This window comes from Procambarus clarkii, chromosome 45 (genome assembly GCF_040958095.1).
Source record: "Procambarus clarkii isolate CNS0578487 chromosome 45, FALCON_Pclarkii_2.0, whole genome shotgun sequence".
NCBI lineage: Eukaryota > Metazoa > Arthropoda > Malacostraca > Decapoda > Cambaridae > Procambarus > Procambarus clarkii.
Window position 1 is genome coordinate 29432849 of NC_091194.1, and position 27062 is coordinate 29459910.

Genomic DNA, 27062 nt, shown 5'->3' on the forward strand with positions numbered 1-27062 from the left:
CTAAACTGTAGGCTGAAGCACATATATATCATGGTTACAATCAATATTTTAATGTATGGATATGTGAAAACAACTTTCTATTGTGCACTGCCACACACGGGCAGGGATGGGATGAACAAATCCACAAGGACCATGATGCAAACCGTCCTCTTAAAAATAACGTCACTTTTCGCTCGTATGCGCGCTATGGCCAAATTTGGACGTAATTTGAAATGAAATCGACTCACAAAAGTGACGTACTGTTCCGTCTTCTGTTTGAGTCGTCCGGCTTACTCGGCAAGCTTAGAAGAGGATTCTTTCCATTAACGTTTTTCATAACGTTTTGAAACTTTGAGAATTTCCTGCCCATCTAACCTATCAGAGGACCCTTAACTTACTATTGTTGAAAAAAAAATCCCAAATATATTTTCATTTGTTTTCATTTTCAAATTACGTCCATATTCGGCCGTACGGGCAAACGGCCAAAAACGACGTTCTTTTTAAGAGGACAGGTTGCGTCACGGATTCGAACCCGCGCCCAAGAGCATCCCAGATGCTGGGATCAGTCGATTAGTCGATTAAGGCAGCGTCGATTAAGGGATGCTCTTTGGCGCAGGTTCGAATCCTTTTCATGGCCCTTGTGGATTTGATCATAAGAAAAACAGTTAAAAAAATCGAAATAAAAAAATATGCCTACGAAATGAATGATATGGTAAACAAAAAAGCTTAATTCCAATAAAATATCACACAATCTTTATAAATAAAAATGTAAATATTCGCTTGTTCAAAATCACAAATCTCCAAAAGATCTTCACCGTTTGCTTTAAAATTTTCATACAACGTTCCATTCGCTGCGAGCGAGTTTTTATATACATACTATATACAAATTGCTGCTATTGCTGAAACCAATCCAGCTAGGATTTGGAATCCCCCAAGGCTGTGAAGCGGCTGCCCATGCAGCACGAGCATACATCACCAACATTTCTGATGAAAAGGCCCTGCTCAAACTGGACTTTAAGAATGCCTTCAACATGGTCAGAAGAGATGCAGTACTTTGTGCCGTGCATCGCCATTTCCGGCCCCTCTACCCGTTCATACTATCGTGCTACAGTGGTGAGTCCAAACTGCTCTTTGGTGAACATGAAATCAGATCATGTGAAGGTGTTCAGCAAGGTGATCCTCTTGCTCCCCTTCTTTTCTGCTTAGTCTTAAAAGAAATCACCGAAAGCTTGTCCAGCGAGTTCAACATCTGGTTTTTGGATGATGGCACTATAGCTGGCACCATAGACCACCTCTTGGCAGATATCAGGAAAATAAGGGAGCAAGAAGTAAGCCTGGGTCTTGTCCTGAACCCTTCCAAGTGTGAAGTAGTCTCTTCCAACCCAGACATCGTAGCAAGAATAAGGTCTGCCTTGCCTTGAGCCCATGTCATTAGGGCCGAGAACAGCACCCTCCTTGGAGCCCCCCTCGGGTCTAACGCCATTGAGGAGATCCTTGACAAGAAAATCGCAGACCTTAGGAGGATGGACGACAGAATAGGTGACATCGATGCCCACGATGCTTTTTATCTCCTCACTAAATGCCTATCCCTTCCGAGGCTAACCTACTTTCTGAGGTGCGCCCCATCTTACGACAGCCGAAAGCTTGAAGAGTATGACCTCTTACTGAAGACCATGCTGGAAAAAGTTGTTAACCTCTCCCTCAACGAATGCCAGTGGAAACAAGCTACTCTTCCTGTTAGGCTCGGTGGCTTGGGTGTCCGCACGGCTACCCAAATTGCTGTCCCAGCCTTCCTGTCTTCCTCCTCAGCATCAGATGACCTGGTTAAGGAAATTCTACCTGACACCCTGAGTGATGTAGCGGGGATACAGGACCCCCACTACACGGAATGCGACACGAAATTGGGTGCCATGGCAGACCCAGCACTCAGACCAGCCATGCCGAAAGCCAAGAAACAATCCAGTTGGGACAGCCCCATTGTAGACAAAGAAGCCACAGCTTTGCTGGAGGCAGCAACAACCCCCAGTGATCGTGCACGCCTCACAGCTGTGCAGGCTCCCCATGCAGGGGACTTCCTTTTGGCAGTCCCTATGTCTGCGACAGGCACACGTCTTGATCCGCAGGAGTTCCGTATTGCAGTCGCTCTCCGTCTTGCTGCCCCTATCCACACTGTTCATAGGTGTATTTGCGGCGAGGCAGATGCTGACGAATATGGATTCCATGGCCTGCACTGTGGAAAATCTGGTGGTTGGCACACTAGACACGACGAAGTCAATGACATCATTAAAAGAAGCCTTGCCTCTGCTCAGTGTCCAGCGGAGAGAGAGCCCCGCAACCTACTGAACCGTGACTCTGTTAGCTTTGCCGGCCGACCAGACGGAATCACACTGCGACCGTGGAAGGGTGGCAGACAGTTGGCATGGGACTATACTTGTGTATCCACCCTGGCAACCACATACATCAACCTCTCTGCCGGCACAGCAGGAGCCGCGGCGACACACAGAAAAAGAGACAAGTCAGCCAAGTACAGGCAATTAGATCATCGGTACAACTTCGTTCCAATAGGGTCTGAGACCCTAGGCCCATGGGGAGAGAGTGCAAGAAGGTTTCTTAAGGATCTTGGTTCCAAGCTCATTGACACCACAAGAGACCCTAGAGCAGCAAGTTTTCTCTTTCAGCGCCTTAGTGTCGCAATCCAGAGGGGGAATGCTCGCTGCATCCTCGGTTCCTGCCCGGCGTCAGAGGAGTTCGAGGAAATCTACAGCCTCTAGGAAGCGAACTTTTTTGTGTGTCCTTTTAATGTTCATTTTTTGTATAAAATCAGATATGTAACTGTATAACCTTCCATAATAAAGTGTACACCATAAAAAAAGGGGGGTGGTAGGAGAAGCGAACACTCTTACGTATTCAGAGTTAAATGGCAAGTTTTTCCCTGAATACTCTGTGTTCCCTTCTCTGAGGCTGTGGGTCCCTATAATTGCACCAGAGGTGGTACCTCCCTACTATATAGATGTCTTGTCTAAGACAGGGAAAAAAAAGCTTTTATGAAGCTTTATTTCATGTGAGGGAAATCTACGAAACCTCTTTACCCATTGCTTTAAAATTTTGACAACGTTGCATTCCAATAGGCGCGTGTTTTTATATACCTACTATATACATGCTTTACCTGTGAAAGGAAAAATATGTTTTTTTAAAAAACAGCGCCATAATTTGGACAAAAGAGCAACACACACTGCAATCTCCGAAAGTTCTTTATCGATTGCCTTGAAATTGTGACACAACGTTCCATTCGAATATGGGTGTGTTTTTATATGCCTATTATATAGATGCCACACCTGTTAAAGGTAAAAACATGCTTTTTTCTTAACTGCGCCATCTGTTGCACGCAATAGCAACTCATGCTATACTAAATATGTTACGATTGCAATTCAATATTTCCCATTGCATTGACAAAATGAATCTTGTACAGATTCCTTTTTTGTGTTTACGTGCAGTGTTAGGAGTAGGAGCGTAAGCAATGGTGGAGAAAACTACTATTGATACACTAGACGTTGTTCAGGCGTTCATAAACAACGAGAACTGCCTCTCCAAATTGAAGTTTTAAAGGAAACCAAAACTAGTGTTGATAAGCGCCTACCTTGAACTAAAAGTAAGAGAACAAGATCCTATCATAAATGAATAGACCTTTGAAACCAGAAGACAAACAGGAAAGTCTAGTCTGTAGCAAAGTAGCGAGTGATATGGACTCCACTAAAAAGGAAGACCTGGGAAGTGATGGTGCGAGTGACACAGGTGAACCTAATGTATGCCTATTGACAGTGAAAATGCGAGAATTAGAAATAAATCGTGAAATCGAAGGGAAACTATAGAAGTAGAGAGAGAAGAAAAAGAGCGAGAAAGAGAAGAAAAGGAGAAAAAGAAGAAAAGAACATAGATTTCATGACAGGGGGAGAAACAGAAGAGAAAGACAGGAGAGAAAGAAAGAAAGAAAGAAAGTTCTTTGCTGCCTCCGAGAAAATAGCTGCCTCATTGGACTGGCCTATGGACAATAAGGCTATTATGATTCAATCACTGCTAACTGGGAAGGCCCAAACAGCGTACTCCACACTGTCCGTAAGTCAGTCTAGTTGTTATGACGCTATCAAGAAGGTAGTGGTGATGGCTTGTCAGTTGGTGCTTGAAGCATATAGACAGAAGTTACGTAACCTTAACGAAACAGCAGAGCACACTTTTAAGAGATTGGCTTGCATTAAGGAACAGTTATTTTATGATTGGTGTGCGTCTTGGAAGGTTGAGACTAAGGAACAGCTGGAACAACTTATCCCGTTGGAAGATTTCAAGTAGTGTCTATCAGATGGTCTGAAAACGCACTTGGAGACACAGCAAGAAGAGACATTGGGTGCTGCGGTCACCATGGCTGAAGAATGTATTTTAACTCATAGGCCCTCTACAAGATATGTTTCCAAGACCAACTCAAGCAGGAGGAGTGAACCATTCCCCATGGTGCCGTGAAGAGAAAACTTCACCCCAGGTAGTCTGAGACGAACAAGCTCAAGGAGAGACAAAGTGTGTTTGACGTGCGGGAAGAAAGAACACGTGTCTGGTAAGTGTAAGAGCAGGGCAGGTAACGACCCGCATAGGGAAGTTATGCTGGTGAGTTATGTGACACTACCAGTTGAAACCCATTCCCTGTGAACAAATAGGAGAGAGAAACCAGGATTGTTTACCCCTATACTTCGAAAGGGTATGTATCGAATGACCAGTATAGCACGTCAGTAGTAATTCTGAGAGATAGTGGAGCAGCCCAATCTCTGATTTTGAAGAGCACATTACCCAAGGAAGTGCCTACTGAAGGAAAGCAAAGTGTCATATTAGGTGGGTTTCTCTCGACTTTGTATGTTGCTGCTCCATGCTCCGACGATGGAGTCAGGTTTGTAACACGACTAAATTTGCCTACTAAGTTAACTCACGTGCTTGAAGAGCAACAAAGATCCTTAATTGAGTTAATAACGCAATATAAGTCTATTATCAGAAATGTTCCGTGTCTGACGTGTCTTGAAGCACGGCGTTATCCTTGAGGTGGGCGGTAAACTGATAAAGCAGCATCCCTACAGACTCAATCCCCGCAAGAAGGAGGTGGTAAGACGTGAGGTGGACTACATGCTTCTACATAATTTATCACCCCAAGTATTAGCCCGTGGTCATCCCCTTTATGAGGATGACTACGGGTATCTGGAGACAGCGTATGTCATCAGCTGTCTCTTAAAACCACGATGGCCATCGTGGCGTTTACAGCAAGGAAGATACAGCAAGTGAAATATAAATTACAGCATAAACTTTAAGGATGCAAATATCCAGTTCCTAGAGTGAAATGGTAGTGGGAGTGCCTGTGGTTGGCAGGTCAGGACCTGTCCAAAGATCGCGTAAACACAGGCCCCCTCCAGTGACGGCACGAGGTACCGCGTCACCCAAGGGAAGGCCCTGGTTGGAGGAGACCTTGGTGCCTGGTCTCTGATTGGGCCATTTCGAATGCCAATGAAAACTCTGTGCGATGCCGCTGGCCTAGGCCGCCTCTCGGTGTTCCCAGCATTCAGAACTCATCACTTCACCTTCACTCATTCTGCCCGAAACGCTGCGCGTACTAGTGGCTTTACAAGATTGTAATTACCATATTATGTATCCTCACAATCCCAATTCTTGTATATGCATAAATAAATAAATAAGACGTGAATTCCTTAGCTCTCGGCCAGAAACCAGGAAAACCCGTCTAAACGCGACCTAAAGTTTACCTCGACATCCCAATTTCATCCCGTGCGTCCGTCTACTGAATCCGGTATCGTTTGGGATCAAAGTTAACGAAATACGAGTGATACTGAGAGACAGAAAGTGTAACTCCACACGTGTTCCATGCGGAGTGCAATAGACTGCCCGGGATAATCTTCAGTTATCAATTCCCATGCATCACCATCCAAGAGCCTAACGCTACGGGAGTGGAGAATAGTGGCCTAGCCATTGTTCCCCAGTGTGCTAGATATTTATCGATGTGAAATAACTTAATTACAGCCATTAGTGGGACACAGTCTTTCACGCCACTGCCCTACTCACCTAATTGTATTCACTTAGTTGTGCTTGCGGCGGAAGTTGAGCTTTGGCTCTTTGGTCCCGCCTCTCAACTGTCAATCAACTGGTGTACAGATTCCTGAGCCTACTGGGCTCTATCATATCTATATATGAAACTGTGCATGTAGTCAGCCTCCACCACATCACTTCCTAGTGCATTCCATTTACTAACTACTCTCACACTGAAAAAGTTCTTTCTAACGTCCCTGTGGCTCATTTGGGTACTCAGTTTCCACTTGTGCCCCCCCTTGTTCCCGTACCACCAGTGTTAAACAGATTATCCTTATCTATCTTGTCAATTCCTCTGAGAATTTTGTAGGTAGTAATCACGTCTTTCCTTACTCTTCTGTCTTCCAGAGTCGCGAGGTGCATTTCTCGCAGCCTTTCCTCGTAACTCATGCCTCTTATTTCTGGGCCTAACCTAGTGGCATACCTCTGAACGTTTTCAAGCTGTCTTGTCCTTGACTTGATACGGGCTCCATGATGGGGCCGCATACTCCAGGATTGGTCGTACATATGGGGTATACAAGGTTCTGAATGATTTCTTACGCAGGTTACTGAAGGCAACTCTGACGTTAGCCAGCCTTGCATACGCCCCCAATGTTATTCTTTTTATGTAGGTTTCAGGAGATAGGTTTGGTGTGATATCAACTCTTAGATCTTTCTCGCTGTCCGTTTAATGAAGGACTTCACCCATTCGATATCTTGCGTCTGGCCTCCTGTTTCCACTGCCTAGTTACATTACCTTACAATAACTTGGGTTGAACTTTAGTAGCCATTTGTTGGACCATTCATTCAGTTTGACTAGGCCATCTTGTAGCCTCATACTATCTTCCTCTGTCATAATCCTCATCATAATTTTTGCATCATCAGCAAACAATGAGAGGAACGATTCTAAACCATCTGGGAGATCATTTACGTATATCGGAAACAGTATAGGTCCAAGAATTGAACCTTGCGGAACTCCACTGGTGACACCTCTCCAATCTAAGACCTCCCCCCTTCACAGTGACTCGCTGTCTTCTGTTGCTTAGGTACTCCCTTATCCAATGGAGTACCTTCCCTTTCACTGTAGCCTGCATCTCCAGCTTGTGTACTAGTCTCATATGTGGTACTGTGTCAAAGGCTTTCTGGCAATCCAAAAATATTCAGTCTGCCTGGCCCTCTCTATCTTGCCTGATTTGTGTTACCTGTTCAAAGAATTCAGTTAATCCTGTGAGGCATGATTTGCTTTTCCTGAACCCATGCTGCTGTTGTGTTACAAAGTTCTTTCGCTCCAGATGCTCCACTAGTTTTTTTTCGCTCCACTAGTTTTTTTCGGTGTTTCTTCCAGGCTGCACGCTTACAGTGGACAGCCCGAGCACAGTCTGCATTCCACCAGGGAATGCCCTTCCGCCTGCCCTCGGAGGCAGAGCGAGGAATAGAGCTGAGGGCAGCGTCGACGACGGTGTCATGAAAAAGAAGGAGAGAGCGAGGGAGAGGCAGAATGGAGAGGTCGGAAAGAGTAGCACGGAGGGTGATTATGTTCAAGTCAGCCTTGGCAAACTGCCACCTAGGGAAGGAGAGGGGAGGGTGAAAGCGAAAAAGGTAACAAGGATGGGGAAATGGTCACTGTTATGGAGGTCATCAAGAACCCGCCACGTGAAATCAAAGTAAAGAGACGACAAGCAGAAAGATCAAGACAGGAAAGGGTGCGAGATCGAGAGTCCACATGAGTGGGTTCTCCAGAACTCAGAAGAGACAGGGAAGAAGAGAGGACGAACGGTTCAAGAAGGAGGTGTTTGTCAGAACATCACCCCAGTTTGTTTGTTTGTCTCAGGTGTTTATCGGAACATCATCTTAAAGGGTATATCGACAGTTGAAATCACCCAACAGGAGCACAGGCTTCGGCAAGGAGTCCAGTAGGTGCTTAAGATCAGGAAGAGAAAGCGAAAAAATTTGAGCGGAGATAAATGGAACAGACCATATACCATTTAGTCATTTAGACACGAGGATCAGAACATTAAATAGGCGATTGAAAAAGTAAGGAGACGAAGGGAATGTCAGTACGAATCAAGTGAGCTGCAGAGGTATGAGCCCTAGCAAAAGCTAGGGAAGGGAAAGGGGGGGGGAGAGAGAGAGAGAGAGAAAGGAATAACCACGAAAGGGACCAGGACGAGCACTAAGTATCGGCTCCTGGAGACATACACAAGGTGGTAAAAACTGTGTAATCAGAAGTTGGCATGAAATCCACGAATATTCCATTGAAGAATAGACATTGTCAAAAAGAGAGAGGACAGCAACAGAGAACAATGAAGAAACAAAGGAAAAGAAGAACACAACATATTATATAAGCTCAGGATCAGGGGTCAGTGAAAATCAGGGTTAGGGGGCATGGGTAAACCTAATAGGGATGGAGTACAGGGAGCAGGAGGTCAGACCAGAGGCAGACGGACAGGTTCCGGAGGAGGGGAAAACAACCAAGAGGGGCAGTCAAGGACGGCAGGAGGAGGGGGGGGGGTGCATAAACCTGGGAGCGCACTTCAGCAGGAGCAGCAACCGAGAGGGAATCACGAGCTAAAGAAACCGCCATAGCTGGGACAGGGGGCCGACCACTGAAATGGTAGGGGACGGAGCGAGAGAGTCAGTGGGGGGGGGGAGGCAAGTATGAAAGCGATGCCTTCTTACCCACCTGGGAGGAGGAAGGAGAGGAGCCAGGCTTACGTTTCTGACTCAAAGAGAACGGTGTTCCAGCAACAACATACTGGGAGACAGACTCAATTGTCTAAACAGGAGAAGAAGAACAGGAGAGAACACCATGAAGATTACTGGGAGGATGATGGACAACAGGCTGGACAGACAGGCGGAGTGGAGGACCAAGAGACTGGGGGGAGGGGAAGGAAGAAGGATGGGGGGTGACATGGAAAAGAAGACACAGGAGACATGGCAGAATTTGGAGGAAGGGGGAAAACACCAGATGGAGAACCTGGAGGGAGACACCACGGGACAGATCGTAAAGGAACAGCGGAGGAAGCTGGTCCGGGTTTAAGGCCTGGAAACTGTAATCACTAAAGTGTTAACTATATCTTGTTAGGCAAGTTATCTGTGTGATAGCGTCATTTAACGTAATTCATCTTGATTGATTAACTGTCTGTGTGACAGGAATTAATGTAATTACTCACTGATTGTTTAATTGTCTTTGTAACAGAGTAGTTACTGTGAAGAATTACTGTTTTGATAGATTGACTGTCTGAGTGACAGGTTGTACTTAACGTAAATTATCTCGGATAACTATCTAGGTGACTGCAGTTAACGTAATTAATTAATCTAATTAAGTAATTGTTTATTACGATTTAATTGAATGTAATCAATTGTTCTTCTCTGTGTAATAGAACTTTAACCTTATTGGTTAATTGTCTTTAATTGCTTGCCGTCCATAGAAGCATGTATAAACGTAATTAATTTTATATACTGAAGACTGTCTCAGTGATAAGTTTTCTTTTGTTTGATTGTTTTGTTATTTGTTTGGATTGTTCCAATTGTTTTGTATTGCATGTATTTTTATTGCAATTGACTCCGAGTGGATACAGGTGCTTAGTTAGCTCATGTTGTCCTTCCTTGGCCGTGGAAGAGAGGTGAGACGTGCTCTCATTATACCAGCCGAGAGCGGTGGGATGTCATCCAACTGCACTGGCATTGTTAGCTGTGAAGTGCCACTCAGGACATTAACGTATCGCTAAATTGTTGTCCCTTGAATATTATTATGTTTTGTTAATAAACTGTTGTCGTTGTCAAATAAGTGACTTTATGCCAATACCTTTCAAGTGTACTGTCTTTAATCATTGTCCTCTACAAGCTGCTCCAGATATCTTGCACTTAATCTGTGTCGGCTGCTGGATTCGAACCTAGTGAAAGGCCAGTCACTGAATATATATAATTTCGGTGTGAGAACCTCATAGTTACTCTTAAGATTCCTACAAGCAATTGAGGAGCTAACAACCTAGTGGATAGGAGTACCAGGAAATTGGACTATGGCGGATGCTCTCGCCCATATTTCATTTGGAAGTTATATGCTCACATCTGATACTTTGCATGATTGCTTCTGTGCAGACCTTCTGTCTGAGATCAAAATCTCACACCCCCGATCTTCTAGTACCCGAGCCTGGTAATGAGCTAAGGTTATGCATAGATTACAGACAGGTTAACAATGTCATTGTCCTTGGTCCAATTACTAGTAGCTGATACATATCCACTTCCCAGGATAAAAGTGTGTATTGATACCATTGGTACATATCACTCAGTGAAGAGTGATAATTATTAAATAATTATATTATTATAACATTTATTATAATAATAATTGTTAATTGCATTTAATACATATAATAATTGCATTTAATAAATATAATAATTGCATTTAATAAATATAATAATTGCATTTAATAAATATAATAATTGCATTTAATAAATATCACTCTTCCTTCTGCTTGGTCTTGACGGAAGCCGACCTCGGTTGAAGGAGGGCTGTGATTATCTCTGTCTGGAACCCGTAGGTGCGGGACCGGGACGTCCACCAACCCTTGAACTATATGTTTAACACTTGTCTAACCCTGTCTGTCCATGGAGGACAGAAGAAAATGTATATATGCTGGTTAGCATTGGAAATGTGTGGCCACGTCTGTGGTAGAAAATAATAATAATAAAAAAAACCTCCTGGGACTCGTGCAGTCCCAGGCTCTGCTTCAGGAGGCTGAGGTCGTTCTTGCTCTTGCTGTGGTGGTTCTTCTCCGGCCCCGACCACGGCGGTCTCCGGGTTTGGGGTCCCTGTGCCTTCTTTTACCAACTTCAAGGTCAATTCCGGAGCTCACAGTTCCTGTGACGGCGATGGAACAAATCGTATTGGCGTTTGCCTTTCCATTGGAGACCTTCGGCGCCGTGGAGAGGGGAAACCTGCTACTTGGGTAACAGCTTCTTCTCCATATCAACCTACCCTGGCTTTGCGCCCTGGAGAGGCCACTCCAGACCGTCAACCAGAGAGAAACTCCACAGTCTCCCGAGACTGATGGATGCCTATTACTAGTAGCTGATACATATCCACTTACCAGGATAAAAGTGTGTATTGATACCATTGGTAGATCCACCTTCCTCATTAAGTTCGAGCTCTTCAAGGGATATTGGCAGGTACCTCTGACAGAGCGTGCCAAACCCTTTTCTGTTTTTGTAATTCCTGATTGTCTTTCTGAGTGTCAAGTGATTCCATTTGAAATGAAAAATGTCGTCTCTATTGTAAAGGACCCGAGCCCAGCGTCCGAGCAAGGAGCAGTGACGACCGCGCCATCTGTGGGTCAGCTCCTGAAACCCCCTCCAAATGGACAGCACCATCTAGTGAGGACAAGATATACCGGCCACAGGGGCTGGTTTCCCATCCTAATCAGCTCATGACATAGCCGCTGCTGACCTCTGGTGAGGTGACGCTTAGACAGCAACGCCATCTATGGAGTGGATAGGTGGGCGTTTGCGTCTAAGCCTGTAGGTGAGGTGCCCTAGAGTGTAACCAGTACTGATGACGTGTCTGATTACAGAGTCGACCTGGGACAGCTGAATCGGACGGTGGATCAGTCTACCCAAGGCAGCCGTAGGATCTCCACGAGTTGGCTGTAGAAGCTGTGAGTCACCCCCCCCCCCCCCCGGATGAACACTGTTGTGTTAGCCTGCCTGTGAGGTGGTAGAACCAGGGATTGTCGTACCCGGGGCTGACTGGTGGAGAAGACTAGCCACTGGGGTGTTGTGGTGAGGAGAGTGATCTGTGGAATCACAGGAGGCTCCTGCCTAGGGCTTGCAACCCTAGTATCTGTCGTGGAGTGGCCTACGCAGCGTAGTTGATTGGAACCTGCCAGCTACAGGCTGGATTTGTGGTTGACGGCCTCCACGACAGTGCACCCAGTGGGACTGTGATTTGGCTGGCCTGTGGCCGGGGTAGACTCACTAGAAGAATCTAAGGATTCATCATGAGGCCACGAGAAGAGGACGAAGGACTAAGCATCGTTGAGCACCGTGGAGCATCCCGTGTCTTCGAAGAAGTTATTGTAAATAAGTGTAGTAATAGCAACCCCGCTTGTGACGGTTTATATATTTATTTATGGTGATGGAATAATTATATATTTAACACTTTCGCACTTTAGATTAGAGATAACTCGTCGCCATTTTTTCTTACGATTCCGCATAACAGCCTACTTTTCTCGTCCATCGAAAAAATATTTCTATAAATTCCATTTTTTAACCGAAATGGATGGGGATACTCTCAGATTTTTCTCCATGAAATTCCTGTTCTCCCTCACCGAACACATGGCGAGGAATGGCCAACAACAACAAGCACACCACATGTTCCCGACATAGATGCCAGCGCCGCTCCTCCTGCTGATGCCGCAGTTTCAACACCCGGCACATCTGGTGCGAGGCGTCCTCTGTTCACCTCAACACCTCAAGCCCACTCATCAACCACAAATTCTGAAATGGACATTGAGGACATAGAACCACTTGATGTTTCTGATTTCATAGAAGATTCTACTACAAGTTTGGTGGTTCCTGTAGAAGACAATATTCCTTCAGTGCATCCAAGAAATACAAGAATTATAGATGCAGAACAACGTCTCAACTGCAAGTTGACGCATGAACTCGTGCACTTGGCTAAAAAAAGAAGATGCCGTGTTTGTTTCAAGTCTGGCAAAAGGAGAGACGTGATATATGGATGTAAAACTTGTGATGTGGCACTGTGCGCTGCGCCTTGCTACACAAGGTACCACCGAAGAAAGATATTTTGGGTGGAGAAAAAATAACCACCGGCAACAGCTTCACTCCACCTAAGAAACATCAGATGAGCAACTTCAGGATCCGAAGCCTGAAGATGGTGGAGTGAAGAAAAAATGCTCAACTGTTGATCTTCAATCAACATAGACAGGGTAAGTACACCTATTTGTAATTTTTTATCATCTATAAGAAGTTATATTATATACGTTTTGTACAGAATTTATTTGCGAATTTTTTGGTACCAGAATGAATATTATATCACATAAACTTCTATGAGTAAAAAAAATAAAACACAAAGTATGTTTGGGGGTGTGGCGGGTGTGGCTCTGGGTGTGGCGGGCGTGTGGCAGTGGGTTCCCTTTAGCCGTTGATATATCCAACACGTGGGAAATATTTGTGTGTGTTATGTATATGTCTGTGTAGGGAATTTTACTACGATCACTGTCATACAAATTATAAAATGTTTCAACAAGTATAAACATGACAAACATCAAACGAACGAAAACAATGCATTCGTTTCTGCCGCGAACGCATACTGAGCGACGTGGTTCTATATTTGGCGCTTCTCTTACACATGCTTTGTACAAATGTTATACATTTCATCTTATAGAAAATTTTATTGCGAACACATTGGTATAAAAAAGAAATACGTACATAGAAAAGTAGGGTCAGGAAACGTATAAATGTATAAACTTTCCAAGCATGATTTCCCCCCTGTGTTTTCGCCAGTGCGCTCGCGGCTAACAACTCTCCACTTCACACACACTCTTGCGGGTGGGCAATTACCTATATTAAACATTCATATGCATATGTCCGTGTAGAGAATTTTATTGCGATTCCAATGATACCAAAATTAGCGATGTAGGACAACTGTAGGCTTCGCAACCATTAAGAGTGGAAACATTTTGTTGCTGTTTGGCGCTCTCGGGGAGTGATCTGCATAGTTTTTTTTTTGGTGTTGATACTCCTTATGCTTGGGCGGCATTTTATAGGTATGCTCTTATAGACAATTTCATTGCGAACACAGTGATACCAAATTTAAATACGTGCGCCTTCAATTATTGTCAGGACAGTCAAAAGAGTGTACACTTTTTCGGTCTTACCGCATAGGTGCGCGAAGTGCCGAAAGCATCTGGGGTATTGATTTTTTTTGAGCGCCGAGAGCGCGAAAGTGTTAAGTTTAGTGCAGTTTTATCGCTTCCCCTTTAATTTACTTGCGTTACGGAACACACCCCTTGAAAGCCACTACTAGCTTGGGGCCGGACACCCAAACTCTACTATCATCAGAGAAAGAACCCAGTTGCGGCCCAAGAGGGCCGTAACAATTTCAATAATACAATAGCCATCAATTTCAGTAATACAATAGCCATCAATTTCAGCGATTGATGGCTATTGTATTACACGACGTAGAGAATGCAATGGTCTACACAGATGACGTGTTGATTTACGACTCAAACTGAGAAGACCATTTACGACATCTGGACGCATTGTAACAAACTAGGCTGTTGTAAGAATTATCCAGAGTGGTTTATCGACAAAAGAGAATGGGAAGCTGAGCCCGCATGGTGACCTGGGAACCTGACCCCAGGGGGATTCGCGGTGGAAATAACCGACGCTTTGTTCATAGCTGCGTATAATGAACCATCCTATAGTATTCAGTAATTTAGAAAAATTAGCCTTTATTCATTTTGTATTAAAATTGTATTGTATAATAGTGCTGGGTACAATATCAAGAGTATTCTAATTATTGAGTTTAAGTCACCATCAGTGACGTCACGAATCAGATCTAACTTGTAAGGCGGAGTGACCGGCGGTCATAGGTCATCAGGGTTGACATGTCTACTATTTCTCAAAGTTCAATTAACCATTTTGGGGGATCGGGAACAGCTCTGCCGTTAGATGTTTGTGTAATTTAATTTCAGTAAAATAATTCAACCAGTCTGGATCAATTAAGTACAACAGAGGTTAATTGTTATAACTTAAACCTTGCTAGTAACTGGGTAAGCGATGCGGAACAATACAATGTTCTAGTCTGGGCTAGATCAGACGAGGAGAGATCAGTGTGGACTCCAGAGCGACTGGGAGAGGTCAACCATCTACCTCTCCCCAAGACCAGCCCAACATCTTTAGCTGGTTTCCCAAGGTATAGTTGCTATGGTTATGTATAGGAATAGTCTTCATTGCCACTCAGGTCAAGTAGGGAGTGTTAAAGTGACAGGGAGTGAACATATTTAGATTTTGTTTTAGTTTTTCTTTTAATAAATTAATTAGGGAGTAAATTGCATTTTTATTATTTCCATGTGTTTTATGTGTATACTTGTCCTGGTCACGTGGTCCACACGAGGCAGAGTTGGATTGGGCGCCGATTCTAACATCGATTCTAACATCGAATCATTCCCGTGTAATTAATTTCACACTCTTAAGTTTCCACGGTCATCGGTTATAGTGGGGATCAAGCCCCAAGGTTGATTAATTTGCATGATCGATCCAGACCTCGATCATTGCTGTGTTACTGGTCTGGTGGTGGCAGCGTAGAGGCGACTCTAGGGTTTTGCTCAAAGCCTAGGTCACGCCATACTGGTTGTAGAATCCTAAGTCGGTCAATCGTCTTAGGACCACGAAGCGTGGAGTTGGCTTTGGTAAAAGTTTTGGAGTCCCTTGGTAGAGAATAAAAAGTAAGAATACGGGTAGAGGGCAAAGAAGGAAAGACAAGAGAAGTAGAGAGAGAAACCCTAACCCGTGTTACAATGGTGCACAGCGGTGGTTTCAACAATTTTGTTTGAAATTGTTGAAAGGCTCACGCGTCTAGCCGTTCGAACACGTGCGCGGATGCTAAGGAGACAGCCGCTGGCCAGGATTAGCAGTGCGCCTCACAACAGTGCGTTTGAGTGGGGATTGGCGAATCTTGGGTCATGCGGGCTGATATGATTAAGGTTTAGTTAGTAAGATTAGGCTGTTAAAATAGATTTATTGAAAAGGAGACCGCTCCGAGTTGATTGGACTGGGTACCATACTCGACCCATTGCAATTAATTCAGAGGTGTTGGGAGCCGCCATACTCTCAACAGCAGTTCCTTGAGGGCTGTCGGGGCGGACATATCTGTGGGACGCCAGTAGATAGTCCGAGGGCGTTATTAGACGACCCAAAACGCTAGGAAAAACGGAAATCCGTGAAGGGCGTTGCGGCCTCCGAGGGACGGACTAGTAACCTACCTAGCAGCGATTCAACAACTAAGTGATCGCACACTTAGTGGAGGTTGAGTCGTCCCTAGTCATAATTGTTGCTGAAAGCTGCGTGTCGCTCTGTTGGAACCTAGATGGTCGAGTCCCCTAGGCTAGGTGTGGTACGGCGAGCCGGTAAGGGCAATTATAAGATTAAGTCGAGTGCATTTTTGAATTAAGTATACTTCAATTTATAAAGTAATTTCCGTTTATTTTCGTTGTTCTAGAGATTAATTTTTTTTTCCCTTACATTCAATCCCCGGTTAAAATTTTTTTTTATCAAAGTGTTTAGCATTTTCTTGCATATTAGGCTAAGTGCGTACATTAAGTTTTGCTATTCCCTGTTGTATTAGTCTAAGTCAGAGGCGTTGTTACTAGAGTGTAGTTAATCCTCTGGACTTAGGGCTATTGGTCGGTCACTATAGTAAGTGAAGGAGTTTAAGGGATAGTAAGTTGCGTGTAAATGTTATTTGTCCGTGGAATATTTCTAAGTATTTTGGGACAAGTTTTCGGCTAAGTCAATGTCGGAAAGTCGTTAACTGTAATTAATTTGTATTCGTGGGTCACGTATATGATCTGGGTATCATTAGGATTCCCCAGTCGATGCGAGTGATATTTTCTAGTTTTTACCAGTAAGACGGTAAAATTGTGTTTGTAGACTTGGAATTCTGTTTTCAGTAGAAACGTAGGTGGAAAATTTTCTAAGTCCAACTTGGGCTAGAATCTGACTTTTTGGCGGAAATTCTAATTTTTCATGTTTCGTGTATATTCTGGGGTCAGTATTACTCTCTAGTGCGCGCAAGGGACGTAATTCTGTTCGTAAAGCATTAAACAGTGATAATTACATTTTTGCCGAATTTAGTTATTTTTCGAGAAAATCGTGTTGTAATTTTGTCAGAGTCCATTTGAGGTGAAAATCTCGGATTTTGACGAAAATTCGAATTAGTGAGTGTTGAAACCGCCCGATGTGTCAGTATTGTTCGACCTACAGCGTCAGTATTAAATAATAACGTATTTATATCTGGGAACGAGAAACCCAAATTTTTGTGAATTAAAGGAGTTTTGTGATATTTGGGGTGATAGAAATTTTTTTCCCTCGGAGTCAGAAAAATTGGCAGAGTCCAGCAATTGAGTAAAAACGCAGTTTTTGATAAAAATTCAATTTTTGGTAAGCATATATAGGTCCTGGGTGTCTATATTAATCGCTAGAGCGGTTTATTAACGTAAAACTAGTTATTTCCTTCAGAACAAAAATTGTAATTTTTCAGCGTTTAAGCGAAAAAACGCGGGACTTAGTTTTTTCAGCGCAGCTGGTCCCGCTCCATCAGTATCAGGGGCCACGCTGCTCACTTCAAGCGCGTTTAGTATTCAAGTACAGTAAATATTCTTTATTACTCCATCACGAGTGCTGCGCGTTAAGTGCGTTATCACTTAAATTGTTTTATAAATTAGATTCTTTAATTTTTTTTAACGTAAAGGACTTAGGTTTCAGCAATAGAACTGCGGGATATTTCACGGGCAGACACGAGTGCGGGGCAGACACTCATTCATTGGATTCACTTCAGCGATTCTCTCGATAAATCGGTGTATTTCCTACTTTGGGGATTTAGTAGTTGTTTCTTGGAAAAGAGTTGCGATTTTTTTTTTATTAATATTTGTGTAAGATCACGGTTGTAGTAAGTCCGGGTCGAGGGTGTACTATAGGGTAGTTTAGAAGAGACATGGCACACCAGGAATCACAGAAAATGTTTAACCCAGACAGTGACCAGTCAGTAGGGACCAGTGGAAGTGGAAGTGTAGAGGACAGCACCTCTTCCGACACCACTGGGGACCGCTCAGGTACACCTCATCCACCACTACAACAACCCCAACCCCATCCTCAATTCCCGTACCAACCCCATCCTCAATTCCCATACCAACCCCATCCTCAATTCCCATACCAACCCCATCCTCAGTTCCCATACCAACCCTTCCCCCAACCCCAGGCCACTCCATACCCATTCCAACCCCAGGCCACCCCATACCCATACCCATTCCAACCCCAGGCCACCCCATACCCATACCCATTCCAACCCCAGGCCACCCCATACCCATACCCATACCCATTCCAACCCCAGGCCACCCCATACCCATTCCAACCCCAGGCGACCTCATACCCACCTCAACCTCAATCCACACCCCAACCTGAGGTCACCCACACCATACCTCAACCACAACCTCAATCCACACCCCAACCCCAGGCCACCCACACCATACCTCAACCCCAACCCCAGGCCGCCACAGCCTTAGACAGGCAGATGCGCACGGAGACGCCGGGCACTCAGTTGTCGCCATACGTAGAGGCGTTAAGTAAAGGCGAGGGAGCCAAGCCGAGTAACTGTGGCGCGGGTTCACCAGGCGGGAAGCAGCCCTCAGCTGCAAGTTCGAGCCACCCTGCGCGGGGTAACAACAGAGATCCGCGGAGGTGTTACTCCTGCGGGATGCGCGGGCATATACAGAGGGACTGTGAAGTCACTCCTACGAAAGCATGAAAGCAGGCTCCTAGTGATGGTAGGCCTACTTTTGAAGTGAAAGTGGAAGGTGTGAGATTGACAGCTTTTGTTGATACAGGAAGCCAGGCAACGGTAATTAAAAAGTCAGCCTTCAGCAATTTTAAGTATGCACGTCTTCAACGTTGCGCAAAGACATTAACAGCAGTCAATGGGGAAAAGATTGAGATCGTAGGTCAAGGTACAGTTAATTTTGAGATTGATGGGGAATTGCAGCCTCACACATGTACGATCGTAGAGAACCTTGATTTTCCTGGTCACATCTTAATGGGAACTGATTTTCTGTCGCGATTTGATTATTCCTTGTCTGCTCAAAAAGGGGCTAGGAACTGCAGGTTGCAGTTGGGACAGACTTCCTACCCAGTGGAGATGATCGACCATCCCCCAGTTGTAGCTTCAATTAAGAGGAAGCTGAAATATAATGCGCACTATCCAAAATTGATTTTTAAGTCTCTTCCAGACACAGGTAAGAGGTCATGCGCATTGCATGCATTGACCAAACAGAGTTGCCCACCACATTCTGTTAAATTTATTAAAGTAGCCGTGGGACGTCACATACAACCAGGTACCACCCTTCAGGTGGCTGGGAGATGTGATAGTTTATTAATTCCTCATCACTTAGTTGTAGTGCTCGATAAAGGTGCACTCATTCCAGTTGTCAATCTTTCACATAAGACTTTTCGCTTTAGGGCAGGTGATAGGGTATCTCAGGGAACCATGGTGGAGGACACAGAAATCTTTCACCATGAGTCAGCTGAGACGCCAGCCGTCACTGCACAATGTAGTGCACTGAATATGTTGAACACTAAAACACCATCCAAAGTACAATACCAGACGAGAAATGTTGCACAGAATGTAGAGGAAGTAGAAAAATTAATATCAGGACTTGATTTGCAACATGTTACACAGGCGGATAGGAAGGCACTGAGAGGAGTTTTACGAAAATTTCCGAAATTGTTTGCGACAGAGGATGACCAGATTGGTCTCCTTGATAAGATTGAGCACACCATTCCAACTGGTGACCATTTGCCTGTGTACACAAGACAGTGGAGGTTACCAGAACAGGCAAAGAACATTATCAGGGAGGAGTGCCAGAAAATGTTGAGACAGGGCGTGATAGAGCCTAGTACGTCACCGTGGCTCTCTCCTGTTGTGCTAGTTCGGAAACCGGACGGTAGTTATCGTTTCTGTGTAGACTACCGGAAGGTGAACGAACTAACTAAGGGTGATGTGTATCCGTTGCCCCGAATACAGGAGATAATAGATCAATTTGGTGCTGCTAAGTATTTCTCAACTCTTGACGCAAAATCGGCGTATTGGGCGATTCCGGTGGCAGAACAGGATAGGGAAAAAACAGCATTCTCGGATGGTAGGCACACTTATCAATTCCGTAGGATGCCGTTTGGTTTGAAGACAGCGCCTTCGTCGTTTCAGAGGGCCATCAACTTTATCCTTAGTCCGGTACTGGGTAGGCATTCTTTAGCGTACCTGGATGATGTTGTGATATATTCCAGGACGTTTGAGGAACACCTACAGGACTTGACTGAGACTTTGAAGTTGTTAGATCAGGCAGGTTTCAGGCTGAATGTTCAGAAGTGCACCCTGGCGGCTCAGAAATTCAAATTTCTGGGGTTCCAGGTGTGCCCAGACGGTATCCGACCTGACCCAGATTCTTGCCGCGCCATTGCTGACATGCCTACTCCAAGGACAGCAAAGGACGTGCGTAGGTTTTTGGGGGCGGCCGGATATTTTCGTCGTCATATTGAAGGTTTCGCTGGCATTTCAGCACCCCTGACTGATCTGACAAAGAAAAATGCGAAGTTTGTGTGGAAATCAGAACATGACGAGGCCTATCGCAAACTGAAAGACCAACTAATCACGACACCGGTATTGGCTATTCCTGATTTTGAGAAAGAGTGGGAAGTGCACACTGACGCCAGCGGTATTGCTATTGGCGGGTGCTTAATTCAGCGAGACGCAGATAATTTACCCCATCCAGTAGCCTATTTCAGTAGGAAGGTCAAAGGACCTGAAGTTCGTTATTCAGCTACGGATCGGGAGGCACTGGCAGTAGTAGAATCAGTTAGGTATTTCGAGCCTTACCTATTTCAGCGGCATTTTGTAATCTACACAGACCATCGAGCGTTAACACACATATTTAAAAAGCGAACGAAATGCCCACGAATGTCACGCTGGTCTCACGAACTTTCGGCCCACTCATTCCAGATCTTGTACAAGCCTGGTCCAGCACATGTTGTGCCAGATACGCTAAGTAGAAATATAGCGGCAGTTCAGATTAATGAAAATATTGAAACCATTCCATCGGATAAAATGAGAGAATACCAGATGAACGAGCCGAGATGGAAAGAGATTATTGAGTATTTAGAGGGAGGAAAATACCCGAAAAAGAAAACGAATTTACCTATTCATGATTTTGAAATGAAACAGGGCGTCCTGTATTATGTTAATAGCCAGAATGATAGGGCAGTATTTCAGCTAGTTATTCCGGACGCGTTGCGGTCGTCAGCGTTAAAGCTTGCGCATGCTTCAAAAATTACAGGGCATCCGGGGATCTTTAAAACGCACTTAAAAGCAAAGTCTCTATTTTATTTTCCAGGATTACTTTCTGAGGTAATCAATTTCGTGAAGTCGTGCCCTCGTTGCCAGAGGAGGAAAGGTACCCTTAAGGTACAAGCCCCACTTCAGGAATTCCCTGAAATTCGCGAACCGTTAGATCGTGTGGGGGCCGATCTGATTGATTTACACCACAGTCATTCAGGTAACAGATATGTGTTGGTGCTAGTTGACCATCTGTCTAGATACACTACACTAGTTGCATTACCTCAGAAGGATTCTCGTACGGTTGCAGATGCGTTCTTGCGTAGGTTCGTTACTGTATTCGGACCTCCTAAAGTTTTAGTCTCTGACCGGGGTCAAGAATTCAATGGGAATATATTTAGAGAAGTTTGTAAGATTTTAGAGACAACTTCGGCTTTTACAACAGCCTACCACCCACAAGCAAACGGAATGACGGAACGGACTAATCGTTCAGTCAAGGATATGCTTGCAATCCTTGCTGAACATGATGCAAACACCTGGGATGAACACCTACCCTATGTTCAGTTCGCCTTGAATACTGCCATCCACCAATCAATTAACACCCAACCACTTCATTTGTTTACTGGTAATTCATGCAATTTCCCCTCAGGTCTGCTTAACAGACATAATGTTGCATACGGGGAGGACTATCCTTCAGAGGTCCTTGGAAAAATGAGAAATGCATGGAATATTACAGCTGAAGCGTCCAAGAAGGCACGGACTCGGTATGCTCATTTTTATGACAAGAAAGTGCGCCCTCTTGAGTTGAAGGAAGGAAGCCTCGTATTGAGAGTGAATGAGGCTGCGCCCGCCAATCAGAGCAGGAAACTAGCTCCGAGGTGGCGAGGACCATATAGAGTAATTAAAAGGGCGGGGCCGGTTAATCTTGTTATAAAAGGAGTGTTCGAGGACCAGGTGGAAAGGACAATTCATGTAAATAAATTGAAACAATATCATGCTAGAGAGGAATTAGAACTGCCTTCAGCGGGTCTAGTTCCTGACTCAGCAGTGCTGACTCATGGCTTCACCGACGAGTCAGAGGATGAGGATGACCCTCTGTCATCACTCATCAGTAGTCAGGTGCAGTCTCGCCACCCTATGGTGACGAGATCTCGCGCTATACAGTAAAGTAACTTCCTTGGTTAGTATAATTTAGTATTCATTAGATTTTCCTGTAAAGGCAATGAGGTGTACTATCTCTATACTTAACTCAGGTAGCAGCTTTTACCGTGCTCTGGGGTTCCACCTCCACCAAACCCAGAGTATATCTATGCTTCCGCTGTGTTGTGTCTGTCTGTTCCCAGGTCTGATTGGTACACCGACCCAGTTGTTCCAGCCACACGTGAACCCTTGTCTGTAAAGACCGAGGGGGAGGCACGTTACACAAAGCCCTCCCCCCACCAGACCCAGTAACCCATACATCAGTTACTTTGGGGATGAGTGACTGTCCAAGAGTCACCCGGCCGACGCCTCACGTCACTAACGAGGTTGTCAGGGCCAGCGAGCTGTCCACATTATAGCAGTCACCGGAGGTGCCATACAACGCCGGGGTAGCTGTCTCGAGATCACCACTACCCACCTGCTGCGTCATCAAGACTGCAGCCATTCCAGCAGTGTTGGAGGAGAGGTCAAGAAATGGAAAGCACGTAGCAGTACTCAAGAATTTCGCCGGAAGATTAATGATTACGTCATCTGAAGTAACAAGAAAGCGGAAGTAAGGCGGTCACAGGTGGAAGGCACGGTTTCCCTACAGAGTACCGGGACTCGCCAATAGAAGGTCGCAAAATTGTTTCCTTTGGCCTAAAGTCGGCAGTACAGGGGTATACACAGTTGGTGTTTACGGCCTAGTAACCTGGTGACATCAAGAAACGCCTGAGATGACGTGAGCAATGATGGAAGACGAGATTCACCTGTTCTGCAAACAAGCAACCCGCCTCTACGACCTTCTAACATCACTCCTGCTAAGAGACACCGTTGGTACATCCAGTCCTGCTCTGCTGTGGTCATCTGCGACGTCAAGTTTAACATCAAGACTGCCGTGTGAACTGTGATTGATATGAAGGCGTGTGGACTGTCGAGAGCAAGATTAATGGCCGAAGTAACAGTATTCTACAGCTGTCACTTGGCACTCAGCTCTACTACACTCTGTCGTCATTCAGGAGTACCGGATGGGAGTACAAGAGGACCAGGTATTGATGTCTACACATGGGGAGAAGCAAGATCGACACCGTCATCGTCAGCGACTACATTCAGCATCCAGCAGCATCGATTTTTTTTTTCTCGTTTACTCAATATGAACAATTGATACAAACAACAAAGTTGGCTCTGAACATCTGTGTAAAGAACATCTGGACACTTTTGTTTAAATGTTGAAAACAGATTTAGAATCAATACTTTATAAATGTTGAAAAACAGATTTAAAATAATTCTGGTATAATATATGAAAATTTAACTCTATAAATTGGTCAGTAATCAAAATCGAAGCCCCTGTGTAATTGTCTCAGCCCAGAACAAACGGTTATGGAAAATTATGTTGTGCTATTTTTTTCAGAATGTTTGAACACAGGAGAGGCGGACCAATATAAACATTGTCACTTCTAGTGAGTGAGAACACTTGGCTGTACAGTCAGCTGAAACCTGTGATATAGTATAGGATTTTTTTTTTTTATTTTTAGATACATGTAATAAACATTAGGTGTGTTCCTTAACATGTCAAGGTTGACATTGATGGGGAGTGGTTAGTACACGGATGTGTACTTGATAGTTCCGTAGTACGCTCCCGGATGACTGAAAGTTCAGTCTGAAGTTATAACTTTAATGTTTGTTTGAGCACGGTGTGGCCGGCTCTAGAGGACACATGGACTTGGCTAGTGAAGAGCCAAGAGAGTTTAATAGCTAGTCTTTGATGGTAGGGTAGGGACATGTTATTTAGCTATGTCAGTAAGGATAGGATGTATGTTTCCTGATGTTAGAGGATTGCTGTCAGTTGACAGCTGAGAAACTTATGAAATGTGAACATATTTATTATGATGTTGGACTATTAATTGTCAAATTTTATTAGTTAGGTTAGCTTTTGTTTGTGGCATGAGTTGAATTGTGGGTTTGGATACTAAACCTCGTGATTTTTAAAAAATTAACAAGGTTTACTAAGTGCTTGTGCGGGGGGGGGGGGGGGGGGTTGTAACAAACTAGGCTGTTGTAAGAATTATCCAGAGTGGTTTATCGACAAAAGAGAATGGGAAGCTGAGCCCGCATGGTGACCTGGGAACCTGACCCCAGGGGGATTCGCGGTGGAAATAACCGACGCTTTGTTCATAGCTGCGTATAATGAACCATCCTATAGTATTCAGTAATTTAGAGAAATTAGCCTTTATTCATTTTGTATTAAAATTGTATTGTATAATAGTGCTGGGTACAATATCAAGAGTATTCTAATTATTGAGTTTAAGTCACCATCAGTGACGTCACGAATCAGATCTAACTTGTAAGGCGGAGTGACCGGTGGTCATAGGTCATCAGGGTTGACATGTCTACTATTTCTCAAAGTTCAATTAACCATTTTGGGGGATCGGGAACAGATCTGCCGTTAGATGTTTGTGTAATTTAATTTCAGTAAAATAATTCAACCAGTCTGGATCAATTAAGTACAACAGAGGTTAATTGTTATAACTTAAACCTTGCTAGTAACTGGGTAAGCGATGCGGAACAATACAATGTTCTAGTCTGGGCTAGATCAGACGAGGAGAGATTAGTGTGGACTCCAGAGCGACTGGGAGAGGTCAACCATCTACCTCTTCCCAAGACCAGCCCAACATCTTTAACTGGTTGCCCAAGGTATAGTTGCTATGGTTATGTATAGGAATAGTCTTCATTGCCACTCAGGTCAAGTAGGGAGTGTTAAAGTGACAGGGAGTGAACATATTTAGATTTTGTTTTAGTTTTTCTTTTAATAAATTAATTAGGGAATAAATTGCATTTTTATTATTTCCATGTGTTTTATGTGTATACTTGTCCTGGTCACGTGGTCCACACGAGGCAGAGTTGGATTGGGCGCCGATTCTAACATCGATTCTAACATCGAATCATTCCCGTGTATTTAATTTCACACTCTTAAGTTTCCACGGTCATCGGTTATAGTGGGGATCAAGCCCCAAGGTTGATTAATTTGCATGATCGATCCAGACCTCGATCATTGCTGTGTTACTGGTCTGGTGGTGGCAGCGTAGAGGCGACTCTAGGGTTTTGCTCAAAGCCTAGGTCACGCCATACTGGTTGTAGAATCCTAAGTCGGTCAATCGTCTTAGGACCACGTAGCGTGGAGTTGGCTTTGGTAAAAGTTTTGGAGTCCCTTGGTAGAGAATAAAAAGTAAGAATACGGGTAGAGGGCAAAGAAGGAAAGACAAGAGAAGTAGAGAGAGAAACCCTAACCCGTGTTACAGCATTTCTTTTTGCTATTCAACAAGCTCGGTTGATAGTCAATCTGCATAAGTCGGAATTTGTTATAATCTCTTATCTTTTTAGAACATGTGGTTAGTGGAGAATGGATCGGCCCTAAGAACCGCAACGTAGAAGCCGTCGTTCAGAATCCGACCCCTTCAACACATAAGGAGGTTCTGCGGGTCTGGGGTATGGCTGGATTTTACCCTAAGTTCATTTCTAAACTCTCAACTATTGCAATGCCTGTGACAAAGAGGCATTGCAATAGGCTTTGCTCCCTCCTGAAGAAGGGAGCAAAGTTCGTGTGGACCAAGTACTGTCTGATAGATTTTGGAAGCCAAAAAGCCGTACTGAAATCATCTCCTATTCTCATGTCCCCTAATTTCGAGGACAGATTCATATTAACCGTTGATGCTTTAGATTACAGTATCGGGTCAGTGTTATCACAGAAGAATGCTAAAGGGGTAGAACACCTTGTGGCTTATTATTCCAAGAAATTATGTGATTGTCAACGAAACTATTCAGTGATAGAGAAAGAGACATTGGCCCTGGTGAGCGCTGTTCAACACTTTGACGTTTATTTGACGAGTAATGGTCATCCAATTTTGGTCAAATCTGACCATAATCCTATAATGTTATTAGGAATTAGTGAGTCACTCGCGCGTCATGTAAACGACGTAGTCACGCCCACGTTATGATGTGAGCGTGGATCACTAATTCCTCTGAGCTGCAGTAGTAGTCAGGGGAAAATTTAAAATTCCAGTTTGGCAGCAGGATTCTGCTTCTGGAAACTTTCCTTATTAAGACTCCTCAATAGCTCGGTCGATTAAGCTTCTGCCTCACACACGTGAGGTCCACGGTTCGAGTCTCCTAGAGTCCAGGTGAAGGGAATTATATGTTATATTATTATTCTATCTTCCTATAAGTAAATAATTTACTGGAAATTTGTATTAACTAACCCAACTATAAGTGTATAAAACATTTGTGAGTAAGGTATTTTAATTTTAATTTTAATTTATGTAGACATAAAAAATAATTTACCTCAAAAACTGAATTCCATGGTTTGCAAGCAGTGAACTGTTGAAGTTCCTGTCGAAATGAGCATTGAGTCACTCCATCATTGTCAGTTCCAGTTACTCTCAGTCTGATCACACCCTGTATAAATAAGAGTTACAGTTTAATCACTAACATTTAATAATGAAAGTAACATACTAACATTTAAGCGACGTAGGTCTCAGCTGCTTCAATTGGGAATAAGAATATCATTTAAGAAGAACAATTTTCACAGCAAGCACTTACCTGTTAGAGGGCAGACCACCAGGGAGACCACAGAGAAAACAAATAACATATATTATATGTAAATGGAAACAAGAAG

General features: G+C 44.1%; 1 protein-coding gene across 2 annotated transcripts in view; it reads right to left on the reverse strand.

Moving 5' to 3' along the window:
* Positions 1–27062, reverse strand: part of LOC138349749 (extended synaptotagmin-3-like) — a 493790-nt gene that overhangs the window by 297770 nt on the left and 168958 nt on the right. For both annotated transcript variants that reach the window (XM_069300993.1, XM_069300992.1), the window contains exon 7: positions 26729–26842. In XM_069300993.1, the coding sequence (XP_069157094.1) occupies positions 26729–26842 (114 nt within the window). The remainder of the gene's footprint in view (positions 1–26728; positions 26843–27062) is intronic.